Source organism: Equus caballus, chromosome 30 (assembly GCF_041296265.1).
Source record: "Equus caballus isolate H_3958 breed thoroughbred chromosome 30, TB-T2T, whole genome shotgun sequence".
In the NCBI taxonomy this organism is placed as follows: domain Eukaryota; kingdom Metazoa; phylum Chordata; class Mammalia; order Perissodactyla; family Equidae; genus Equus; species Equus caballus.
Genome location: NC_091713.1, coordinates 37,857,014 through 37,880,057, shown reverse-complemented (window position 1 = coordinate 37,880,057; position 23,044 = coordinate 37,857,014). Strand labels below are relative to the sequence as shown.

Sequence of the window (23,044 nt, the reverse complement as noted above, 5' to 3'; positions counted from 1 at the left end):
CTCCTCTGATCACTCTTCCTCTTCCTCAATACGTAAATTCCCCAAGGATCACCCTTCCTGACACTGAGAGAGTTCATCTTCTTTTAGAACTTTACTGAACACTGATCCATTCATTCCAGGAACGTGCTGGGCACTGAAGAGAAAAAGATGACTGAGACATGCTTCCTGCCATCAGGGACTCATAGTTCAGCACAAGAAAAGTTAGATATGATTTTGTATAAGATAACATTACATGTGATTGCTAAACAGCAGCAAGAACAAGTCGTTATGAGAACAAGAAGGGGGATGAATACATTCTGGCGGGGTAGACATCACAGAGGAAAGGACATCTGAGCTGAGCCCTGAAAGATTAGGAAGGTTTTACCAGGTTCCAAGGGCTGCAGGGCGACAGAGGCAAAGAGAACAGCAGGGGCAGAGTTCATGAGGAACACTCGGGAAACCAGAATGATAAGTGTGCAGGGGTGTGAACTCAGCTAAGGAGGGTGGGGAGAGCAACTGGCCAGATGGAGGCCATGGAAGCAGGCAGCCTTCTTACTCCACATGGCAAGGGTTCCCAAATGCAAACTGCATCAGAACAGCCTGGGATGCACGGTAAAAATAGCGATTTCTGGGCTGGATCCCAGAGCTAGTAAGTTGGCATTTCCAAAGGTAGGGCCCAGGTATCCGTATTTTAATGAGTATTCTGATGTGTGATAAGATTTGGCAACCACTGATAGATGTACATAGTAACATTATAGGTCGGTATTTTAAAGACAATTCCCAAGGTATTATTAAAAATGGACTATAAATGTGCAAAATTAGACAAAGGGAGACCTATAACAAACTATGGTAATGATTCAACAAACATTTAAAGAATGTGTCCCTGCTAGTTCACGTGGGAGATGACAGTTTGAACTAGGGTACTAGCAGTATGGATGGAGACAAGAAGGCAGAGCCAAGAGACATTAAAAAGATAGAACGGACAAGTCCTGATGATTCAGTAGACGGTGAGGGAAGAGTGGGAGGGAGCAAACCCTCATTTTCATCAGTGATCAGTGATTTGGATGGGCATCAGAACAGAGGGTTCCTGGGTCCTACCCCAGACCTACTAAATCAGGCCCTTTGGAGGGCAGGACTGGGAGTCTCTGTTTTTAGCATGTGCCTCCTCCTCACGCTCATGCACTCAGCTGGACTCTCTCAGTGGTGGGACGGACAAACGGGAACCAAGGTCTCGGATGACTGAGTGGCTAATGACGATTCTCCCCAAGATGAGAAGACAGAAGAGGAGCAAGACGCTTGTGACTGGGATGAAAACAGTTTTGTTTTGGAAATACTGAGAATGAGCTAGACCTAAGACATCTAGATCAAGAGGTTTGGCAGACAGCTGGAAAGACAATCTGGAGTCCAAAAAAAAGTCTGGAGAGGTCGGGGCTGGACAGATCTGGACATCATTAGTACATAAGAAACAGACGAGTCTGTGGGAGTGGGTAAGGTTACAAATGGAGAAATGACAGAGAGAAAAGTGGGCTAAGGGGGAAAGAGTGGCAGTGAAGACAGTACAAAAGAGTGATTCAGGAGGTAAGAGGAGGATCTGGGAAAAAAGCAATGTTTCAGAAGCCAACGGACAAGGGACAAGAGGTTTAAATAATAAAAGCGATCAAGTGGACAAAAGATTATAAAATGGTCCAAAAGGAAAAGAACTAAGAGGGATGACAAGGTGTGGCATTTAGGAAGTCAGTGGTAACCTTTGAGAAAGCAGTGTCAGTAGAATGGCAGGAATCGAAACAGAATGGTAGATACACACCACTCCTTAAGGAGAATTCGAGGAGAGAGAAAAGAAAGATGAGTCAGTAGTTTGTAAGAGAGTCAGACTGAGAGAAAGTTCTGCTGGTGGCCATTTGTATTGTTAAGAATGGAGACAACCTGAGGGATTTTAAAGAAAAGGAGGAGAAGCGAGGGGAGAAGAGATAATGGGTCTCATAACATCCCGGGAGGCAGGGAAGGGGGAGGCAGGGAAGGACGGTGTCAGCCTGAGAAGGAGGGAGGCAGGATGAGGACAGGAGAGTACTGAATGTGCCCCCCTCCCTTTGTTTTCTTTTGAGTAGATGATGATTAGGTCAGCTGTTAACAGGAAAGAAAGTGAAGACATGGTTGGAAGCATAAAAATGAGACAAGAGCCACCAGAGCCAATTAAAACATTAGTGGGTGGTAGTGAAGGCGCGGACGAGGGTATTTTCCATTTTATTTAACAATACATAATAAGCATTATCTGAGCCAGGCAGTATTCTGAGTACTTTACATACATTAACTCAATTATTCCTCATAACAACTCTATGAGTTGGAAACTCTTATTATCTTCATTTACCTCTGGTGAAACTGAGGCACGAAGAGATTAAGCGACTTGCCTAGGCCAGTAAGTGGCAGGACCAGGATTCCAACCCCGAGGGTTTGACTCCAGAACCAGGCTCCTAATCACCCTACTGTGCTGCCTCTTCAACACAAAATCCCTATGTTTGTAGCACAGCCAGTAAGACATCCTATCGATTGTCATCCAGCACTGCGCAGATGCTTAGGGGCGCAGGGTGGGTGAGGCGGGGGAGCGCACTGAGCTTCACAAACCAGAGGAGTCGCGGGCACTTAGGAAAGGACAGTGGGAATGACCAGCAGACTGGGGGTCCAGCTGACTCTGACTTCAAAGTCTATCTCAGACCTGAAATTCTTCTCCAGATTCCAATAGTTCACTGCACATCAGCGGTCTGGTGGCTCACAATCTTACCTCGAATTGCAAATGTCTAACTAGGCTCTACTCCCGCCCACATCGGCTTCCTTTCCTGGCTTTCCCCATTTCTGTTCACAGGATAGCGTAGAACGAAAGATGCGTGAAACACGACTGTCTTTCTCACCACGTATTTTCCCAGCACCAAGTTCAGTATTTGGCACAGAAAGGATGCTTAATAAATATTCATTAAATTTCAGTATTATTCTCAAAATCTTAAAATTGTCTTTGACCTTTGCTTCTCCTGCTTTCTGTAGCCTGTATTTTTCCTAAATGCCTGTTCACACCCTACTGTTCTCTTAGATCCTTTTCACTGTTACTATAGAGGCTGGTCTAGAAAGCTATCCTGCATCTTAACTTCTGTTTCTCCGTCCTCAAATCAGTCTACCCAATATAATCTTATCAACTTCATCATTTAAAATACTACCCTTCTCATATTATACCTCTGCCCCAAAATATTCAATTTCTTTTATTCAATAAGCAGTTATGAGGTGCCCAACCTACCAGAAACAGTGCCTTTCCCAACTGACAGTAACCTCTGTATTCTCAGAGCATCTACACTCAGTCTCCAGGCCATTCATTCCACAACTATGCACCTTAAGTACTTAGTTATTATTTTTTTTCATGTAACTATGTCTTATCTCACCAAACAGTGTATAAAGTTCTTGACGGAAAAGAATGTTTCTTTCACCTTTTATATACTACTGAGACCTTAAGCACAGTGTAGTGCACATAAGAAGCAACTACTGCTCTTGACCAACAGTCTCCCACCATTCACAAAGAGAAAAGACACTAGGTTGAAGAAAATGGTCCTTAATGTACCCTGGTTTAGTCCACTATCCTATTATATTATTTAATATTTATATTATATTGAAAAAACTTTAATGATCATTTCCATATTCCTTTTCTACAACCAACAACTTTCAGGGTAATTTTTATATCAAATACATGATGAAGACTAATCCTTCTTAATTCACGTCCAATTTCTAAAAGGATGCAATCCTTATCTTTACATACAAGATTGCATTTACATACCAACCCCCAAACTATGCTAAAAAAATCTGTTTTATTCTTACTACAACTCTCACATTTCTACCAATTCATTCAATCTATACTTTTGCTTTGCTTCAAGCTGATTTCAAAACTGTAATACTTATTGATGACACAGCAAATCGCCCGAACTTTGCAAAAACTTTCTACGTGAGAAACACTGATTCCTAACGGTTGTGCTCCTCACCCTGACACACTGCCTGAAGGTCAAGTCTCTAGATCCAGGAATATTTTTAGCATTCAAAATCCTGGTTTATGCTCTCCTTCTTGTTCTCGTAGTCTTTAAAAGACATAAGAACATGATATTCAATTCCTAATTCCCTGTAAGTCCTAACCAACCAAAGTTTAACTAACAAAAATAAAATCTAAAATAAGAATGAATTACTAAAAAAGAAAATCATATACACTGAAGAAAGAAAGTTATAAGGTTTGAAATATGAACCCAAATTGCAATTGTTATTATTCTCATTAAATTATTGGCTGGAACAACTCACTGCTCCTCTCTTGCCACCATTCCTTTCCTCTAATTAGTTCATTCCTTGAACAAATATTTACTCTCAGTGCCTAAAATTTAATAGATATTGTGGTAGACGCAGTTAACATAATGGTGAGTAAGTGAGGCACGGTCCCTGCCCTCCCAGAGCTTCCAGTCTGGTGAAGGGAAGACAGCCAATGAAAGGAAAAACTAGAAGACGAGATAACATGTGCTATGACAGGCAAGCCATCAGATGCCAAGGGAAAGCATGGAGAAGTACCTAACATGGGAAAACAGGTCACGGGTAAGCCACAGGGAGGCTCCTTACAGGCACTGACATTGAACCTGAGACCTGAAGGATGGGTAGGCAAGGAGAGCGACAATAAGGAGTGGGGACGGTGGGGAAGGAACTGTACTCAAACTTGGAGACAAGCGAACACGATGTGACTGAGGAAGCGAAATGTAGAGGGAAGGACAAAATTCAAAGTTGGGATCAGCAAGAAGTAAGACTGCAGAACAGGGCAGTGACAACCAGTGAAGGATATTAAAGAAAGCATGCAGTGTTTAGCTCTTCTCAGCCAAAGCGCAGGAAATGGTTGGAGGAGGCAAGAGTAGAAGTGGGGGAAGCATTACGCAGACTCTCTCTGTAACCCAGGTGGGAGCTAATGACTTGGACTGAAGTAATGGTGAAGAGAACAAAGGAACGTAGACAGACTGAAGAGACACTGAAGAGGTGGTGACCATAAGCTCAGGAGAGGAGGTACGCACATGTCTGTTCTGCTCCCTACTACATCCCTGTGCTAATGAGTATCTAGCACGGAGTAAGTGCCGAATAAACACTGTCAAATAAATGAATCAGGAAAAACAGGAGTCACAGATGTTACCCAGGTTTCACATAACAGCTGGGTAGAGGGAGCTGCCATTTACTAAGACATGCAACACAGGAAGAGAAGCAGTTCATATAAAATGTGCTGAGTCTGAGGTACCTGTGGGCCATCCAAGGACAGACAACAAGAATGCAGATGAGTAACAGTTATAAAGCTCAGAAGAAAAACAGATCTTCCTGGAAACGTAAAGTAACAGCAGCCTGAGTGCCTCAGTTAAAGCTAGTTGATAACTGGCACTTCTAAACATACCATGGGTGACATCACTCCAACAATCCTTTGAAACTTCCGAGGGTTATTAACTAATGGTTTTAACATCAAAGGTATCAAAAACTTAATATCCATTCCTGACCCTTAAACTGTTAGAAAATAATCTCTTATTTCTTAACCAAGGTGGTGGTAACTCAAGCCTTTGCATTATAAAAATCCATTAATTTGTATATTTATGATTTATACACACTTTTCTGTATGTGCATTAAATTTTGCAATATAAAAAGATTTTTAAAAACCATAACAAACAAGAAACAAGGAAGTTCCTTAATCAAAAGAAGCTATTGAAAACAAAGTAAACATCTTTGAGATGCTTAGGAGCTATACTAAAGATATTTCAATAAAGAAAAAAAAACTGACAAAGACGCCTTCTAGCACTATTATGATTCAACACTGTTCCAGGTTCCGGTCAAAAAATGAAGACCAGAAAAGAAAGGTTTAAATCTTGGAGTCTGTGCAACAAATGGTGCTGTGACAACTGGATAGTCACGTGAAAAAGAGTGAAGTTGGACCCCTACCTCACAGCACATGAAAAATTAACTCAAAATGGATCAAAGACCCAAATATAAGAGCTAAAACCATAAACTGCTTAATAGAAAAAATGATGTAAATCTTCACGACTTTGGATTAAGCAATGGTTTCTTAGATATGACACTAAAAGCACAAGCAACAAAAGAAAAAATAGATAAATCAGACATCATCAAAATTTAAAACTTTTGTGCTTCAAAGGTTTAAATCTTGAGGGAAAAAGACAAAAAAAATCATGGTTAATAGATGCTAATATCTAACTGGAAAATCCATAACTTCATAAAACTGGTAACATAGCTCGGTAAGGAATCAAGTAAATAATGCTATTCTTTAAAAATAGCTTTTCTAACATAAGTTAAAACTGGTTAGGAAATATAATGAGGAAAATGCCATTCAGAACATCAATAAAAACAACACGATACTTCTTCTGACCAACGTGCCACGGTAATGTAAGATGTTAACACGAGGGGAGCTGAGTCAAGAGTACACTAGAACCCCATGAACTAACTCTGCAACTTTTGGTGAATCTAAAATCACTCCAAAATAAAGTTTACTAAAAAACAAGAACATGAAACAAAATAAAAGATAAGGACATGAAAAGCAAGCCACAGACGGAGACAAAATATCTATAATACACACTTGACCAAGGACTTGTATCAGAAAATATCAAGCTTATGTAAGCAGCAAAGCCAGGGTTAGAAGCCAGGTATTTCTGATTCCAAACTCACAGTCTCAACCATTTTGTTATACTAACTCAACATCATAACGGTCAATATTTACTGAGTGCTTACTATTACTATGTTTCTATCAGATCTTCCCAATCATATATTGTGTTACAAATGGGTTACAAGAGTGACGCAAAGATCTCTTCAATGAAATTTTGTATTGCTATTAAAAAACGTTTTGCAACCAAATTTAAAACAGGTAAAACTATATTTAATTTGTATGGCTCCCTCTACAAACTTCCTAAATTTAGTAATTATAATTTTGGTACATAAAACTCCACTGTCAGAGAGCATGCTACAGTGACTCCACAAAAGAGCTTTGTCTTGATCTTCCTATTGAATCATTTTAATCTATATTTTTATTTCAATCTACATTGTTTGACATCAGTGAAGTTCTTTATTTTGCATGTACATGTAAAACATACTATTTTTCTATTTAGCTTGCTCTAATTTTTCCACAATATCTCTAACAAGAAGATATGCATGTTTATCACGATTATCACCATGGTCCTCTACACCGTCACTATCGACACATCTGCTACTATTAGGCGTTCCTAAGTAAACCATAATTGATTTTGTTCATTTCTCGATGTTACTCTTGGTCTATTTACTTACTGTTAATAGACTGTAATGTTAACAATTAGCCAAAGTCTGATTTTTAATAATTTTTCTTATCATTATATTAAGAAAATAAATTTTTACCCCAAACTCCCAAGTCTCCAGTTTACTAAGTGTGCTATGCAAATAACATCGTTTTCTCTCTATGCCATGACATGAAAGAGGTAGGAAGCAATGCCTTGGGCGTGATCTCACACTGAGTAAATACAGAACTCTTGACGTGTAAAAATGGAAGGAGCAATAGAGAAATCTCCTGCCACAAAATGGTATGCATGCAAGAGGCCTTCTCAGAGCCCACAGCAGGTCTAGAGGGAGCAGTGGACCAGCCTATGAGAAAGCCGCGTAATCTCTGTAGAAAACTAGGAGCTTCTGAGTCAGACAGACCCAGGTTCAAACACCGGCATGACCTGTGAGACCTGGGTCAGGGCCAGCACCTTCCCTGACTCCACTTCCTCACTATTAACTGGAATAATCCCACCTACTTGGTGGAGCCGTTGATGTAAAAATAATTTAAAAAAACAAAATGCATAGTGCAATGCTCGGTATACAGCGGACATCCAGTAAACAGCACTTACTAAAATTATGACACACCGTGAAGTTATACTATGTTAAAGTATCGTAAAAGTTAACATGGCCTGGGCAAGAACAAAGAAAAATAAAAATAGTTGATGTTTTAGATGGTATTTATACTATGAATTGTTTTTTCCTTTACATAATTTTGCTTTAATGTTATCATGTTGCTTGGCAGTAAATACAGAGATGGATAAACCAAATGTGAAACCAATACTTAAAGAACTCAGATTAATTATCTTAGAATGTGAATAGTTATCCCATGATGTGTCTATTATATGGAAGTTTTTGAAAGAGAAATACAACTATAAGGTATCAGCCTTCTTCAAAAAATTTAGAGAATATTTTGATTTTTCTCAAGTGATCAAATTTCTGCTTGATATTCTTTTCTATTTATGAAAACGCGTTTGCAAGAGAAGAATATCAAGCAGAAATCTGATCATTTGTTTTATAACTAAAACATTTCATTATATTTTATTTCTGTTCCATGCTTATGGTACTCTTTTAGCTTCTTTCTAGGCCTCAGATTTCTCTTTCGTAAAATAGCAGAGGTGGATCAGGTGCTGTCCTCGAAGGCTCTTTGTGCTGTAACGTCCTGGAACTTGACCATCCTGTAACAAAACAAATGCATATGGCTAGTCCTGTGACTCTACTGTTCAGTGGTCCTGTGGCGGCCCCAGAGCCGAAGCCACTACTGACTCTTCTCATGGAGCCAGTGAGCCCAAAGGGAGCTGGAGAGCTCGGAAATCCACAGGAGAGACAGCAAACTGATTAACGATTTGGAAACTGATCTTAAATTAAAGAGATGATCATGTTTATTAGATAAGAGAAGGCTGAGGACAAAGACTTGATTATTTAAAAATATACAAAGGCAAATTGTAGATAATGATCAATAGCCTTTCTCTACTTTTACTATGAACAGGATAATAGGAATTGGATTCAACGCTAAACAGGAGCAATATGGACCAGATTTTATCTTTAAAACTATGAGTTCCCCAATAACTGCAGAATCCCTGGGGGCAGGGACGATGCTATCTTTGTATCCCAGCATCTACTCCAGGATCTGGCATCTAGCAAATGCTCAATAATATGTAGCCAAAAAAAATTAATAAAGGATCATTGGAATTTTTAAAGATCCAAACCACAGAAGTGCATTATAGACAGAATGGGAAATTTCTCTTCTCTTGATATTAAAAGAAGAAGAAGAAGAAGGAGATAGCCTTCTTAATAATTTAGAAACAGAAAGATAAAACTCACTATATTCCAAAGTTATATCCCTATAAAAACCCTTGGGCCTTGGTGATCCTGTCACGGACTGGCTATAGCACAGAAAGAGCTGAAGCATGGCAAACAGTTGCCACGCTCACCTGAAAACCGAGGCCAAGCATCAGTATGCTGCCAGCTTAAATATCTACCAAGCACTTGGAGTTCCAGCAGTACGCCTCTCCTGATCCCAGTCCAGCACAGCGGTCGCTGGGACGTGGATGGATGGGCCTTCTCACCGGGGGCCTGTACTGCAGGGGCTCTCCAACAGGTGAAATGCTTCTCAACAGATGGCACACAGCTCGGTCATCCTTCAAAATCATTTTCCATTACCCCTGGTGATTTATAATGAGGTGAGTCATTCTTCTGACCTCATTTTTCATCTATTTACTGTCAAAGGGGAACACTCTAAACACGGGGAGGAAAAGCAGCGCAAGAGGCATGATTATAAAACAGGGAAGCAGCATCCGGAGCACCCAGACCCAGACTACCTCGCACTTTAATGGCGCATCTCAGCTGGGCCAACCGGCTTAAACACTAAACAAATACAAACAACCGAAAAAAGAAATCTGGCAAAAATGCTGCTGAGAAGCAAAAAACAAGCCAACCTGTTTCCCATGGAAAAAAACACAGTTCATAAAATCGTACATCCTACTGTGAGAGTCACATTCAGTTAGAGGGGCAGACGTCTCCCCAGCCTCAAAGAGCACAACGCGAGCCTGCCAGTCCAACCTCCACAGGAATGTTCCACACGTCACTTCCATTCTCTATGATAAGCTCATCATTTGCCCACAGCTGACTGCCCAAAACTGATACACTTAGAATGGACACTCTTCTCTGCGAAGCTATCTTCTCCCTTATATGGTAGGTGTCTGCCTGCAAAGAAAGTCTCTCTCTTCTCCTCATGCAGCCAACTGACTCTCTTTTTTTAGTTTTATTTGGAGGCTTTCCTTGGAAATTTTCTTTCATAACGAAGCTCAAGAGCTGGTGATGATCTTGGGGGGCAGGAAACCATATCACTGACCTGGAACTTTGAACAATATTTCAAAATAAGGGGAACCTCAGTTAAGGGTTAACAGAACAGATATGGAGAGGTGATAAAGCTTACTCCACTCATCGTCACTGACAAACAGCACATGAAGGGCCCTAACCTAAATTTGCTGAGCACCATGTCAAGCCTCACAACGGTCAATACACTATACCTATATCAACCACTTTATCCACAATGTTCACAATTTACATTTCTTGAACTGATCACTGGTATCCCAATTAGGAAGTCAACACAAGAAGATGTGATGATAATTAGAAGAATTAATTAATTAACAGAATTCAGGTCTAGACAAGACTGGCTTGAAACTTCAAAATTCTGTTAGATCACCAATGGCCACTAAACCACAAAGAGAGCGAGATCTAGATATTATGTCTCTCAACAGAAGTATGTGCCACCACCTATGATGTATTATTGCCAAAAAGTTCAAATCTGAATCAGATCAAATCTCTAGATTTGATATTACCAGTTCACAGAAAATATAGGAGACAAAAGAACATGTTAACACTATAAGCATGCAGTCAGCAAAATCCAGATTGCAGGAAATTCCACAGTACAATCGAGTTTTGCAACAAATAAGATCCAGAGGAAAAAAATGAGGAGAAAACTATAGATTAACGGAGTCTTAAGATACATATGAACCAATGCAAACCTTATTTGAATCCTAATTTGAATCAGCCAACTATAAACAAAAATCATGAATCATCAGGGAATTTAAACAGTACTGAATATTTTACCATTTTAGGGAGTGAGTGCTTAATTTTTAGGTGTGATAATGAACCTGTAATTGTTTTTATTTAAATTTCTATCTTTTAGAAATAAATATTGAAATATTTACAAATAAAATTATGTGCTATCTAGGATCAGCTGTAAAATAATCCAGCGTATTGGGGATAGGGGGAGAAGGACCTATAAATGCAACTAGATTGGCCACTAGTTGATAACTTTCATTATAATATTCTATTTTCTATTTTGAAATATTCCATAATAAAACAGTTTTTAAAAAATAGAAAGTGGATTATGAGACCAAAAATTCATATGTAAAAGCCAGGTTTTATGCCAAATCTATCATGGATATTCAGAGCAAGGAACTGTAAAATATTTTCCCAAAACTGCATTAGAGTATGATTCCAACAGATAGTCATAGTATTACAACGTTTAACTATACTAAGTACAAAATCTTTTCTAAATTCTTACATAAACCCATCCCATAACTACAATGTAGCACAATATTGCATTAGAAACTACATACAGATCAATGTTCAATATTGAGGACTAAAGCTTCAGTTTTCCAATTAAACTGATCCATGAAACAAATGTAAACTTTGCATGTCTGACAAAATGTCAATCCCCCCCCCAAATTTACTCAAACTGGTTATAATCTAAGATTTAAGAAACAATTTTTGAAATTATACTTCAAAAGCAGGAAAAACCCAACACATTCAAAGCCAAAAAAAGTCAACAAATTGAGCAAGCTTCAATTAGCAATCCAAATGAGGTTTCAATTCCTTGCCCTATATAAAATTCTGGGTCAAGATCTTTAATCTGGATTTATTATTACTATGTTGAACCACCAAAGATTTATTAAAGATCCCCAAACTTCCATCTTTCACCATCTTTAGGTAGAAAAATATAAATACGATCACTTTCATCCATAAGCATAGAAGAAAATAGTCACAAATACTGATGAATAAATACTTCCCTCCAAATCCATCTTCCCAAGAGCCAGGAAGCTAGAAAAGAAAAGCACTATGTAGCCCATTTCCTATTACAAATGATCACAGGAACCAGCTATTCTGGAGAGCATTCCCAAAATTCTATTTAGATCCTAAATGTATCAACTGCTAAGTAACAAGTAACAAGCAGCACAGAGTCAGGCACAGAGCGGAGGTTCAGCAGAGGAATGTGAAAGAATACATGGCAGGACTGCCTATTGGTTCCAACTCCCTAGCACTGTTCCCCTAAGGCTGCTGTCCAGGGACAGTGCTAACGTGTGGGAAATGGGCCAAACCAGAACCGGGAAATAGAATATTCTCAACTAGCTAACCAGCCCTTCAGTAACGGGAAGATAACTTTACTGCTTCCAGTGTCGGGTTTAATATCCTAAAATATTTCTAACTCATAAATAACGAAACCACTTGAACTAGCCAGAAATCAGCTTTTCAGGGTCTTCTCATATATTTGGGTGATGATTTACAGTTATAATCATAGTGATGGTAGACATTTTTTTGTTGTTGTTCTAAAAGTCAACAGAAAGACTAACCTAAGTTATCCTTAATAGGAAAAAACTTCATATAATCTCCACAAAAGTCCTCAAAAACATCTTTCCACTGAAACTCCCCTTTTGAAGGTTATAAATGACCAAATCCAACAGGTTTTTTCAGGCCTTCTCCTCAATTTCCTCTACTCTATTGACCAGCCATTCCTGGAAGCGCCTCAACGTCACTGTGCTGTCTGGGCCTCCTCTGTGTGAGCTGCCTACTGCTGCTGTAACAAACGACCACGAACTTAGGGGCTGAAAACAACACGTTTATTATCTCGCAGTCGTGGAGGTCAGAAGTCTGAATTCAGTCTCACTGGGCTAAAATCAGGTTTTCCGCAGGGTCGGTTCCTTCTGGAGGTTCTGAGGGCAGAATCCACATCCTTGCCTCTTTCAGCTTCAAGAGGCCACCCGCACTCTTTGGCTCATGGCCCCTTCCTCAAATCACTCCAACCTCTTGCTTCTGTCATCATATCTCCAACTACTGACTCTGCTCTCCGGCCTCCCTCTTATAAAGACCCATGAGATTACCCTGGGCCCACCTGGATGATCCAGGTTACCCTTCTTATCTCAAGATCCTAAACTCACTCCCATCTGCAAAGTCCCCATGACCATGTAAGGTAATAGACGCACAGGCTCTGGGGATCAGGACGTGGTCATTTTGAGGGCACTGTTCAGCCTACCATATACTCCTATGGCTCTAACTTGAACTTCTGCACCCTCTGCCAACCATCTCACTGTGGTTTTTGCTCTTCTCTATTATATTTTCTCCCCTCCTCTTCCACACTATTGCTTTAACTCTCACCTTTATGTTAATAGCAAAGTCTGTCATTTGAAATATGAGAAATCTGGAGCCTAGATAGGGAAGCGATGACTAGCCTTGAATCACACAGACGTTTACAGGATCGTTCTACCTAGATGTCTTCAGAGGACCTCAGCCCAATATTGGACAGAATCCCATTTCTATCTGAATAACACGATTCTTGCAGACTCACAGGTTAGGACTGTATTACACCTATGTTTTCTTTTCTCATCTCCATTCTCTCGGCTGGTTCTTTCATCTCTGCCTTCCACTCATTCTGAAATCCAATGCGTCTTATATTCCTAAAATACTGCTCTGGCTGGGTTAAGCCCCTGCTCCAACCCACAAAAGTTCTCTACTAAGGACTCCATCAAGCCTTCTTGGCCTCATGTCCAACGTTCAAAGCCCTTCAGGACGTCATTTCCACTGCCAGCCCTAACCCTCCAAACACATCCATTAGGACTCCCTGAGTCCTCTGCCTACACCCCACACACATGCCTTTTCTCTGCGCACACTGCTCTATCATCCTGGACTGCCTGTCTTTGTCCCTCCACTTAGGAGTACATCTTTCTTTGTGTACCAGAGAACTTACTCTAAAGATCACCGTTTTTTTTCAATCTGTCTCCAAACTAGATTGTGAGTTCCTTGAAGGCAGAAACTGTACCTATCAACAAGAATACAAACTTTAGCACAAACTTACAATCCACCATTAGGCATTCAATATTAGTTGTAAATTAACAATATAATAAAACTCCTAATAAGGAAAATAAATATATTAGAGCACATGCAAACGATGACATATTATTCAAATGTCAAAATGTTACTTTCAAAGCATATTTAATGATATAGGAAAAAGATTACAAAGAAAATTAAGTGAAAAAATCAGGAGGCAAAGCATATGAAACTAATTTTGTAAAAATATTCTTATATTGGGGCCGGCCCCGTGGCCAAGTGGTTAAGTTCTCACACTCCACTTCGGCGGCCCAGGGTTTCACCGGTTCAGATCCTGGGCACGGACATGGCACTGCTCATCATGTTGTGCTGAGGCGGCATCCCACATGTCACAACTAGAAGGACCCACAACTAAAAATACACAACTATGTACTGGGGGGCTTTTGGAGAAAAAGGAAAAATAAAATGTTAAAAAAATTCTTACACACATATGTATAAACTCAATATAATGAATATTCAAAAAAAACCCCTGAAAGGAATACACTAAAATGTTAGTGGTATTTATCTCTGAGTAGCCTGATTTTAAATCATTTTCAACTTTTTCTTTATAACTTTATTTTCTAATTTTTTTTTTACAATGAGAGGCAATACATTCTAGTAAGAGGCAATATAATACAGAGCTAAAAACATGGACTCATAATCAAACTGCCTGGGCTTAAAAAACCTGTAGCTGTGCCATTTATCAGTGTGTGACCTTGGGCAGTGCCTCAGTTCCTCTACTTCTGTAAGATCCAGACAATCATATAAGTGCCCATCTCACGAGTTGTGTTAAGTATTACACACCAGTCAACACATTAAAAGCACTTAGCGCAGTCCTTGGCTCAGAGTAAACAGCACACAGTGGGAGCTCTGTTACTACGACTACCATTACTACGGCTCCTATTAGACGTTACTGGTATCATTACTGCCGGTAAAAAACGACTTACCACTACATAACTATTAAAATGGCTTAAAGATAATACCAAGTGCTGGTGAGGACGCAAAGCAGCTAGAACTCATACATTGCTGGCTGGAATGCAAAATGGTGGAGCCACCTTGGAAAACAGTCTGGCAGTTTCTCTTACAGTTAAACATTCATTGCCACATGACTCAGTTATCCCACTGCCAGGGACTAAACCAAGTGAAAGGAAAAACTACGTTCACACACAAAAGCGTATGCAAATGTTACCCATTATTACCAACAAGTGGAAATGATCCAAACGTCCTTCACCTGGTGACTGGATAAGCAAACTCTGCTACATCCACACGGTGGAGTACACTCAGCAATAAAGACCAAGGAGCCACTGACACACGCAGCGACATGGATGCATCTCAAGGCCTTACAGCAAATGAAAGCAGCCAGGTTCAAAAGCCTTCGTATTTTGTGATTCATCTATATGGCACTGTGGTTACAGGAACAGAAAATTGATGGGGCCTGCACAGTGGTGCAGCGGTTAAGTTCACGTGCTCAGCTTTGGTGGCGGGGTTCACAGGTTCGGATCCTGGGCATCCATCTACGCACCACTCATCAAGCCATGCTGTGGCAGACATCCCACATATAAAGTAAAAGAAGATGGGCATGGATGTTAGCTCAGGGCCAGTCTTCCTCAGCAAAAAGAGGAGGATTGGACGTGGATATTAGCTCAGGGCTAATCTTCTGCAGGAGGAAAAAAAAGAAGAAAATTGATGAATGGTTGCCATGGGCTGGGGGTAGGAAGAGGAGTTGGCTACAAGGAGCACAAAGAAATCTTGCAGGTAATGATAATGTTCTATACTTTGATTGTGGTGGTGGTTGCACAATTGTATGTGTGTCACAACTCATAGAACTCTAGATTTAAAAAAGGCAAATTTTACTGTACATAAAGTATACTTTAATTTAAAAATACTTAAAAACAAAAATAAGCAATGTCTTAAGCCCAAATGATAGTATATAGCTACTCTACAAGACTTTAAGAATGGGAAACAAAAATCTGGCAAGGAAACAAAAGTCACTCACATCTGTACTCTCAAAAAAACAACAAACCACCATAAAAATAAGCCTAATTTTCAAATCTGACTTTGAGGTCTATTATGAGGTTCCATTATGGCATGGAAACTTGGGACTAATACTCAGAAGGCAAAGGGCCAGTGCCCAACATGGTCTGATGCATCATGTCATCCAGTCTGAAGAGATAAACTACTACAGTGACTCAGGATGACTGCTCCAGATCCACAAGCACGAAGAAGCCAACAGTATCTTCTTAATCCCTCTTGCCTTGGGTCCTGACACTAAGCAGAACTCATCAATTTATAGGGTGAGGCAAAAGTCACTTCACAGACGGAGCTGTAAGAGGAATAAGTAACGAACTTGGAACAAAAGAGAAAGGGTTAAGAATGCAAGTTTTACACAGGGACAAAGAGAACAGACTAGGGGTTACCAGGGGGAACGGGGTGGGGGTGGGCACAAAGGGTGAAGAGGCACACCTATAAGATGATGACAAATAATAATGTACAACTGAAATTTCACAATGTTGTAAACTATCATAACTTCAATAAAAAAAACAAGAACGCAAGCTTTACTTTGCCATACAAGTCAGCATACACACATGCTGTTTTGTATTCAACACACTCTATCACCTTAGCCGTCCTCTGTCTCACTCTGAATATAAATTTCTTTGCTTCTCATCTGTCCCTATCCCTACCTGTGTTCCAGAGAAATGGATAATTTTATTCTCTGACACTACAGGGTCAGACTGGGGCAGCTCTAGAATGACAGAGGCTACTAGGAGTAGAATTTCAGTCTGGGGTGACCCTGAGGGTCCAAACTTGGACTTGGAAACGTTACAAAACCCACCTGAATTTGTGAGTCAAGTGTAGAAGCACCGTAGTCTCCCAGGTGCCCCTGCAAGGGGAGACTGTGCAGACGGGTCCAGAGACAGGATCTGTGTGGAAGGACCTGAGCATCCTCCACCACACTCAGAACAGGTGTAAGTGCCAATCCTATACATTCTGAAGGAAGATGCAGGCATTGGTTTCAACAAATCCCAGAAAATCTCCTTTCTGAAAGTCAGCACTTGCCTCTTACAGCAGACCAGTAACTTGGCAGATACAGTTTTAAGAGCACGTATCTAGACCCAGCCAGCCCTAGGGGTCTGGGAGTTAAGAGCCGGCACCCTCACTGCTGCAGCCCGGGTTCATTTCTCAGTCAGAGAACCAACCCCCCATGTGATAGTTGTCATACTGCGGTGGCTGTGTGTTGCTGTGATGCTGAAAGCTATGCCACCAGGATTTCAAATACCAGCAGGGTCACCCACGGTGGACAGGTTTCAGTGCAGCTTCCAGACTAGACAGACTAGGAAGAAGGACCTGGTCACCCACTTCCAAAAAATTGGCCATGAAAACCCTTTAAATCGCAGAGGAACATAACCTGATGTGGCCCTGGAAGAAGAGAGGATGGTGCAAAAAGACCGGGCAGGGTTCTGCTCTGCTGCACACGGGAGGATCCCTAGGAGTTGAAATCGACACCACGATACACAACAACAACATCTAGACCCAGAGCGCCCAAAGGCACGATGCTAAGGATACCAAGAAGATAGGTGCTAATGATCAACCTTGCAAAACAAATAAATAAAAAGAAATTTTAAGAAGTAGCAGCCCACCCAGAATTATTAACTCACACTTCATGCCCTATAACGTACACACATAAATAAAACGGGAACTCCTCTGTGAGCAAACAAGTGCTTTGGGATCAACGTTTTGTCACTGAAGACTCTAGGACACTGGGGCATACATGCCAGAGCCTAAGTTACTTGCCCTCGTTTAGTCAGTCTGTGTAAGTCCCCCAGGCTTTCATGAGAGCAGGCCTAACCTTTGAGACACTTCTCACCCCAGTCTATTTCCACCATTATTAACAGGCCCCCCGGTGCTTATTATCTTTGACTCAAGCACCTCGTGGCCTAAGCAAAGGCTGCCAAGAAAAGAAGGTCTCTAAGTCAAAAGTGGCATCAAGGCACCACAACCTGAAGTGCCAATCATCTACTGTGACCTTGTGGGAGGAGGAGAAAAATCGTCCCCCAGTATCACCTGGGGGCTTCTTCCAACACGCCAAGATGATAACCACAGTTGGTCAAGAGGCCAAGGCCGCAACAAAAGAGAGAAAGGAAGCACTTATCCTGATAATTCACATCATGCTTGTATAACAGACGGATATTTTAACTAAATAATTCAGATACTTGTACCACTCTCCATTTCTCAAAAGGACAGTCAGTCATAAAGTAGGTTGTTCAGCTACTGGAGGCTCCAGTCTCACATTTGGAAAATAATCTTTGATGTACCTCAAGGGTTCTTCAGACCACAGAGAAACACTGTAACCCTGTGGAAACTGACTTGTAAACGGGCTCCTGAGCCAATAAAGGCCCCTTGTCTTGATTCAAACAAAAAGACGGTTTCTCAACAGAAGGTTTGTTTGACCCCAAATCTTCGAGTAGCTTAGTCTTTAGCTGAATTTGTCTAGTATTGAGTATACCTATTCAGTTTAACTCACAGCCAGTCCTGTACGTAGGGAGGAATGCCTATGCTGCATTTGCAGGTGTTTAAAAAAAAATTCCATAGCTGACGTCTCCTTCCTCTCCTATTTCCAGAGACAAGTGAAGGTGAGGATCGTATTAAATGAGAGAAGTTGCACTTCACCATCTGGGGGCTAGTTAAGAGAGAAGGAAAGGCACCAAGGAGGTCAGTGTCAGGAGAAGGGATCAGAAAAGTGGCCCCTGCTATGGCAAGGGGATCTACCAAGAGTGACCTCAAAGTAGGTGCTTTTCTAAGGGTGTGATTAAAATGTGTATGGCTAGCAGAGTCACCCTAAAAAAAACAGGGCTACTGAGTTTCACTAAGAAAACTGCGCTTTGACAGTACAGTGAGTGATTCAATAAAGGCACACGCAACTAGAAAGCTGGCTTCCATTTCTCCGTCCTCTAGGAACCCAGGAAACGGTTTCTTCCAGAATACAGATTTCAAACTCCTTAACAACCCAAACACATTTAAAGAAATAAAAACACCTTCAGAGAGAGTTCAGAAATTTAAAATAATGAATGCAGCCCTCCTGGCATCTATCTTATTTATATTCAGCACCTTATCAGGTGGGATATAAAGCTTTGGAATTTAAATCTGAAAAATCCATGCCTGAGGGCAACTTCCCTCCTTTCTAATCTTGCACAAGTAACAATCTTCTGAGCTTCAGATTCCTCGTCCGTAAAATGAGAGTAACACTCCCCACCGCACCTACTTCACAAAATCACCGCTGACACGCGTATAAAATAATTCTTAAACAGCAAAGGACTATTCAAATGCCGGCTAATCCATTCAGGGAAGTGGTATGACACAACAGAGAATTATTATTTAGAAGTGGATTCTCGTGCCAACACATTCACTTTGCACAGACCGCAGAAGAAAAAGAGGAAAGATTAAGAGTGGGTGTCCCGCTCTCCGCTCCCCAAAATAACTGATGAGGTTCCCTCTGGGGAGGGAGGGTGGAGCCAGTTACGACAGTCAGTATATATAGAATGCTGTCGCACACAGGAGAGAAGGAGAGGTGTTATCAGCAAGCAGAGAACTGTCAAGTTCCCCACGAGCCACACACTCTAGCCATATATAGGGCGTGCGCTCTCTACAGAGGCCACCCCACAACGTGAACCCAAGCGACTCGGGGGGCTGGCTCTCCATAGCAAGCCCTTAGGGAGGGAAACTGCAAAGAGAAAACAGGACCCCACGGCGAGGAGGGCAGGGGCGTCCCGGGGGTTACAGCCTGCGCGACACAAACTGTGAATCACAAGTGAGCAAAACAAGAGGCGCGGGCTCACACGGCTCGCCCCGACCCCGCACGAACAGGGCTTTAGGACCTAAAACATTCTAGGATGCGGCCGCCCCAGCGGAACACTGAACTTTCCGAAAGGCCCCCGGGCAGACGACGCTGCCACGCCCACGAGGGACACAGTGTCAGGCACCCCGACCCGCGCGAGTGAGGACTGGGGAGCCCCGGGGACACCGGGGACCCAACCACCGGTCACCATGGCAACCGGGCAGGCGGAGGGAAATACAAACCCTGCCCGGCGGCGGGCGACACGGCCCCCGGGGGCGAGCCGGCCGGTGACACCGCGGCCCGAGTGCCCCCCCCGGCCGGACCCCGGGAGCCGGTTACCTGGTGCAGGGCGGTCAGGCCGTCCACGTTGACCGTGTCCACGTCCGCGCCCCGCGCCAGCAGCCTCCGCACCTCGTCCGTGTCCCCGCTCGAGCACGCGGCCAGGAACACAGCCCCGTCCTCGAAGCGCACCCGCGGGCTCCCGCGCCGCGCCCCCGGCCGCCGCCCGGCGCCCCGGGGCTCGGCGGGCTCCTGCTCCGTGGGCGAGCCCCGCCAGCGCCGCAGCTGCTCGGCCCGCCGCGCCCGCGCCGACTCGGCGCGCTTCCCGCCCAGGTGCTCCAGCTCCGCCATGGCTCGCGCCCGCCGCCGCCGCCCTCCCGCCCCACGCCGCGCGGGCCGCTCGGGTCGTCCGGCCGCCCCTCAGAGCGCCTCAGCCGGGAGCAGAGGGCGGAGACGCGCGCGCCGCCATCTTTACTCCTCCCGCCCGGCCCCGCCCGCGCGCCTCGGCGTCCACACGCACGCGCGGCCGCTCCTGGGCCTCGCGGGACTTGTAGTGAGCGCCTCCGCCGCCTTCGGGACTACAAGTCCCGGGATGCAGCGGGGCGGGGGGCGCGCCGGCGGCTGTGCCCGAGCGGCGCCAACCTCTCCGGACACTTGGAAGTCGTCGTTTATTCTTGTTGTGACGCCCACTCAGCTTGGCTCCCTGATGATCACATCGGTCCTTCGAAGTAGAAGAGGGGTAGTAATTACTCCTAGTTTCATAAAGTACTTGAATGACGCAAATCCATGACTTGGTTCTAAATCTACGGTTTTATTCCCATTATCACGTATAATCCATTAACGTGTACTGATAATGTAAACGTAAATGTGCGTGGGGAGGAGGGGCATGCACAGACACAGACACAGTTACATATTACACATGAATGTTTCAACGTGACATTTATATTCCAGGCCCCGAAAAGATCCTGCAAAGGATGCGTCCAGGTCTAGTGGGAAGAGCATAAATTTAGATTGAATTCACGTCCCTAGACAAGCGACTTGACGTCTCCGAGGCTGTTTCCTTATTTGTAAAGTGGGAATAACAGGGTAGTAGTGTGGACTAAATGAGATAATGCTGTATATACGAGGATACCCAGTACCCTAGCATATATCGGCTCACAATAAATATTAATTTCCCTTCTTCCTTCCTCCTCCTTCTGTACCCTTTCCATGGATCTTAAATTCTTAGGAGACAGAATGGATGTCTCGTCACCCATGATTTTTTTCCCCAAAGCTACAAAAACATACTACGGAGCATCCTAAACTCCTAAGACAGCAAGTAGGACATTCTCATACAAACCGTGAACTTGATTACAATACCTATCAGATCGATGTAATAACTATACGTCCCAAGGCCTTAGCCCTGGACAAAATATAATTAAATGTGTTATCTATATTGAAAGAGAACATAGACAATTATTAGGTTCTTTAAATTTTTCTGTATTGGTTTGAAATTTTTCATTAAAAAATACCGCAAAAATGATTAGGTCATTGTAAAGGGAAACTTTATTATATTCTATCACCTGAACATTTGCCTGTGCCTCAATTTCCCGGGGTGAACTGAGGATCAAATGAAAAGTGACATATAAATGCAAAATATTATGTTTAATAATGTTGTCTATCCGCAATATGCTTTAATTAGGTATTTGTAAATACTTTATAAATAGTAATTGTCTTACAGCATCTTTGTGAACTGTGAATAACAATGTGATTAAAAATAAGGTGTAATAATGTATAGTTTATACAGCCTTGTTTACCTTGCTATGTCCATTAATTCACAGTCACCATAGAACGTGTCACGCATCATCATTCATTGCAATTAAAAATTCTGTATGAGTTTTACTTTGGAACTTGTCAACATGGAACCCCTTATTATTCCCACTCAGCCTCTTGCTGATAATTAAAATTGCCCACAAACTCTAAAATAGAACTCTCCCTATAGGATAAAAGAAACACTGATATCCAATAAAATAGGAAATGGTACTCAGCTAGAAGCCTAACTCTCTTCAAGAGACATAAGCTTAACTCTGCCAATCTGGCAAGGAAGTCAAAACGTGAGAGAGGAGCAAGGCTTTGGCAGAAAGCAAATTGCTGAAATTTCAGGAAGCACTTCTCTGACAGCAACCCATATGCATCATTTCCATATTATGCTCCTGGTACACCATAGCTGCTCAAAAAAAGTATGTATCATGGAACTGTATTATTTTACTGACATACTGGTTTTCTAATAAGGATTTTTACACTAGGGTAAAACTTTCAGGAATCAATAATGTTACATTTCTTATGGCTGTGTTCTTTTTGCATTCAAAATCAGAAAAGAAGAACTGTCTGGTTCCAGGTGTATAAATAAGCTAAAATTGGCTAAGCCCAGGTTAAATCCTTGCTTTCCCAAGAGTTGTGAACTTAAATTTCAACAGGAAGAAATTCCGTCTCAGGAAGAACTTCCTTACCATATCTAATTTGCTTTTTTCCCCCTGAGGTAGTTAAGAGTGTAGTATCGTCTTTGCAGATTTTTTTAAAAATATAAGTAGCTAAGATCCTTGGATAATTTAAATGCATACCCACCTGGAAGGAGAAGAATGTATTTTTCAGCTACGCGATTACAGAAAGCAGTAATAACTATTATAATCTGATTAACTGGTTCAGCCAAAAGAAAATTTATGCCACAAAAAATACAACAAATTAATGTATGTATAATCGTTTGAAAAAAAGTTTTTCAAAATTAAAATCATGTAAGTTTTTCTGAAACATCTTCCCCCAACCACGGCTCTCTGAAAGCAAACTTATACAATCAGCTCATTAAACAAACATGATAGTTTAGGTTTCCCATATAAATACTCTAAAGAAAATATATTTTATATACAAGTATATCCTGACAAATAATCCTGTGTATTAATAAAATACAATTTTTGTACTTTTAAATGCACTGAGCTT

General features: G+C 41.9%; 1 protein-coding gene across 22 annotated transcripts in view; it reads right to left on the bottom strand.

Moving 5' to 3' along the window:
- PPP1R12B (protein phosphatase 1 regulatory subunit 12B) overlaps positions 1-23,044 on the bottom strand; it is a 205,930-nt gene that overhangs the window by 180,959 nt on the left and 1,927 nt on the right. For 7 of the 22 annotated variants that reach the window (XR_011434253.1, XR_002805100.2, XR_011434254.1 and 4 more), the window contains exon 1: positions 20,132-20,546. The exons of 3 other annotated variants lie outside the window; for them this stretch is intronic. Coding sequence is in view for 14 of the 19 variants with exons in the window: in XM_070255905.1 (XP_070112006.1) it covers positions 20,132-20,422 (291 nt within the window). In the remaining 5 variants the exon portion in view is untranslated. Of the gene's footprint in view, positions 1-20,131; positions 20,549-23,044 lie in introns of those variants that run through there. 12 more of the 22 variants (XM_023632639.2, XM_023632644.2, XM_070255906.1 and 9 more) reach the window with 7 other exon arrangements.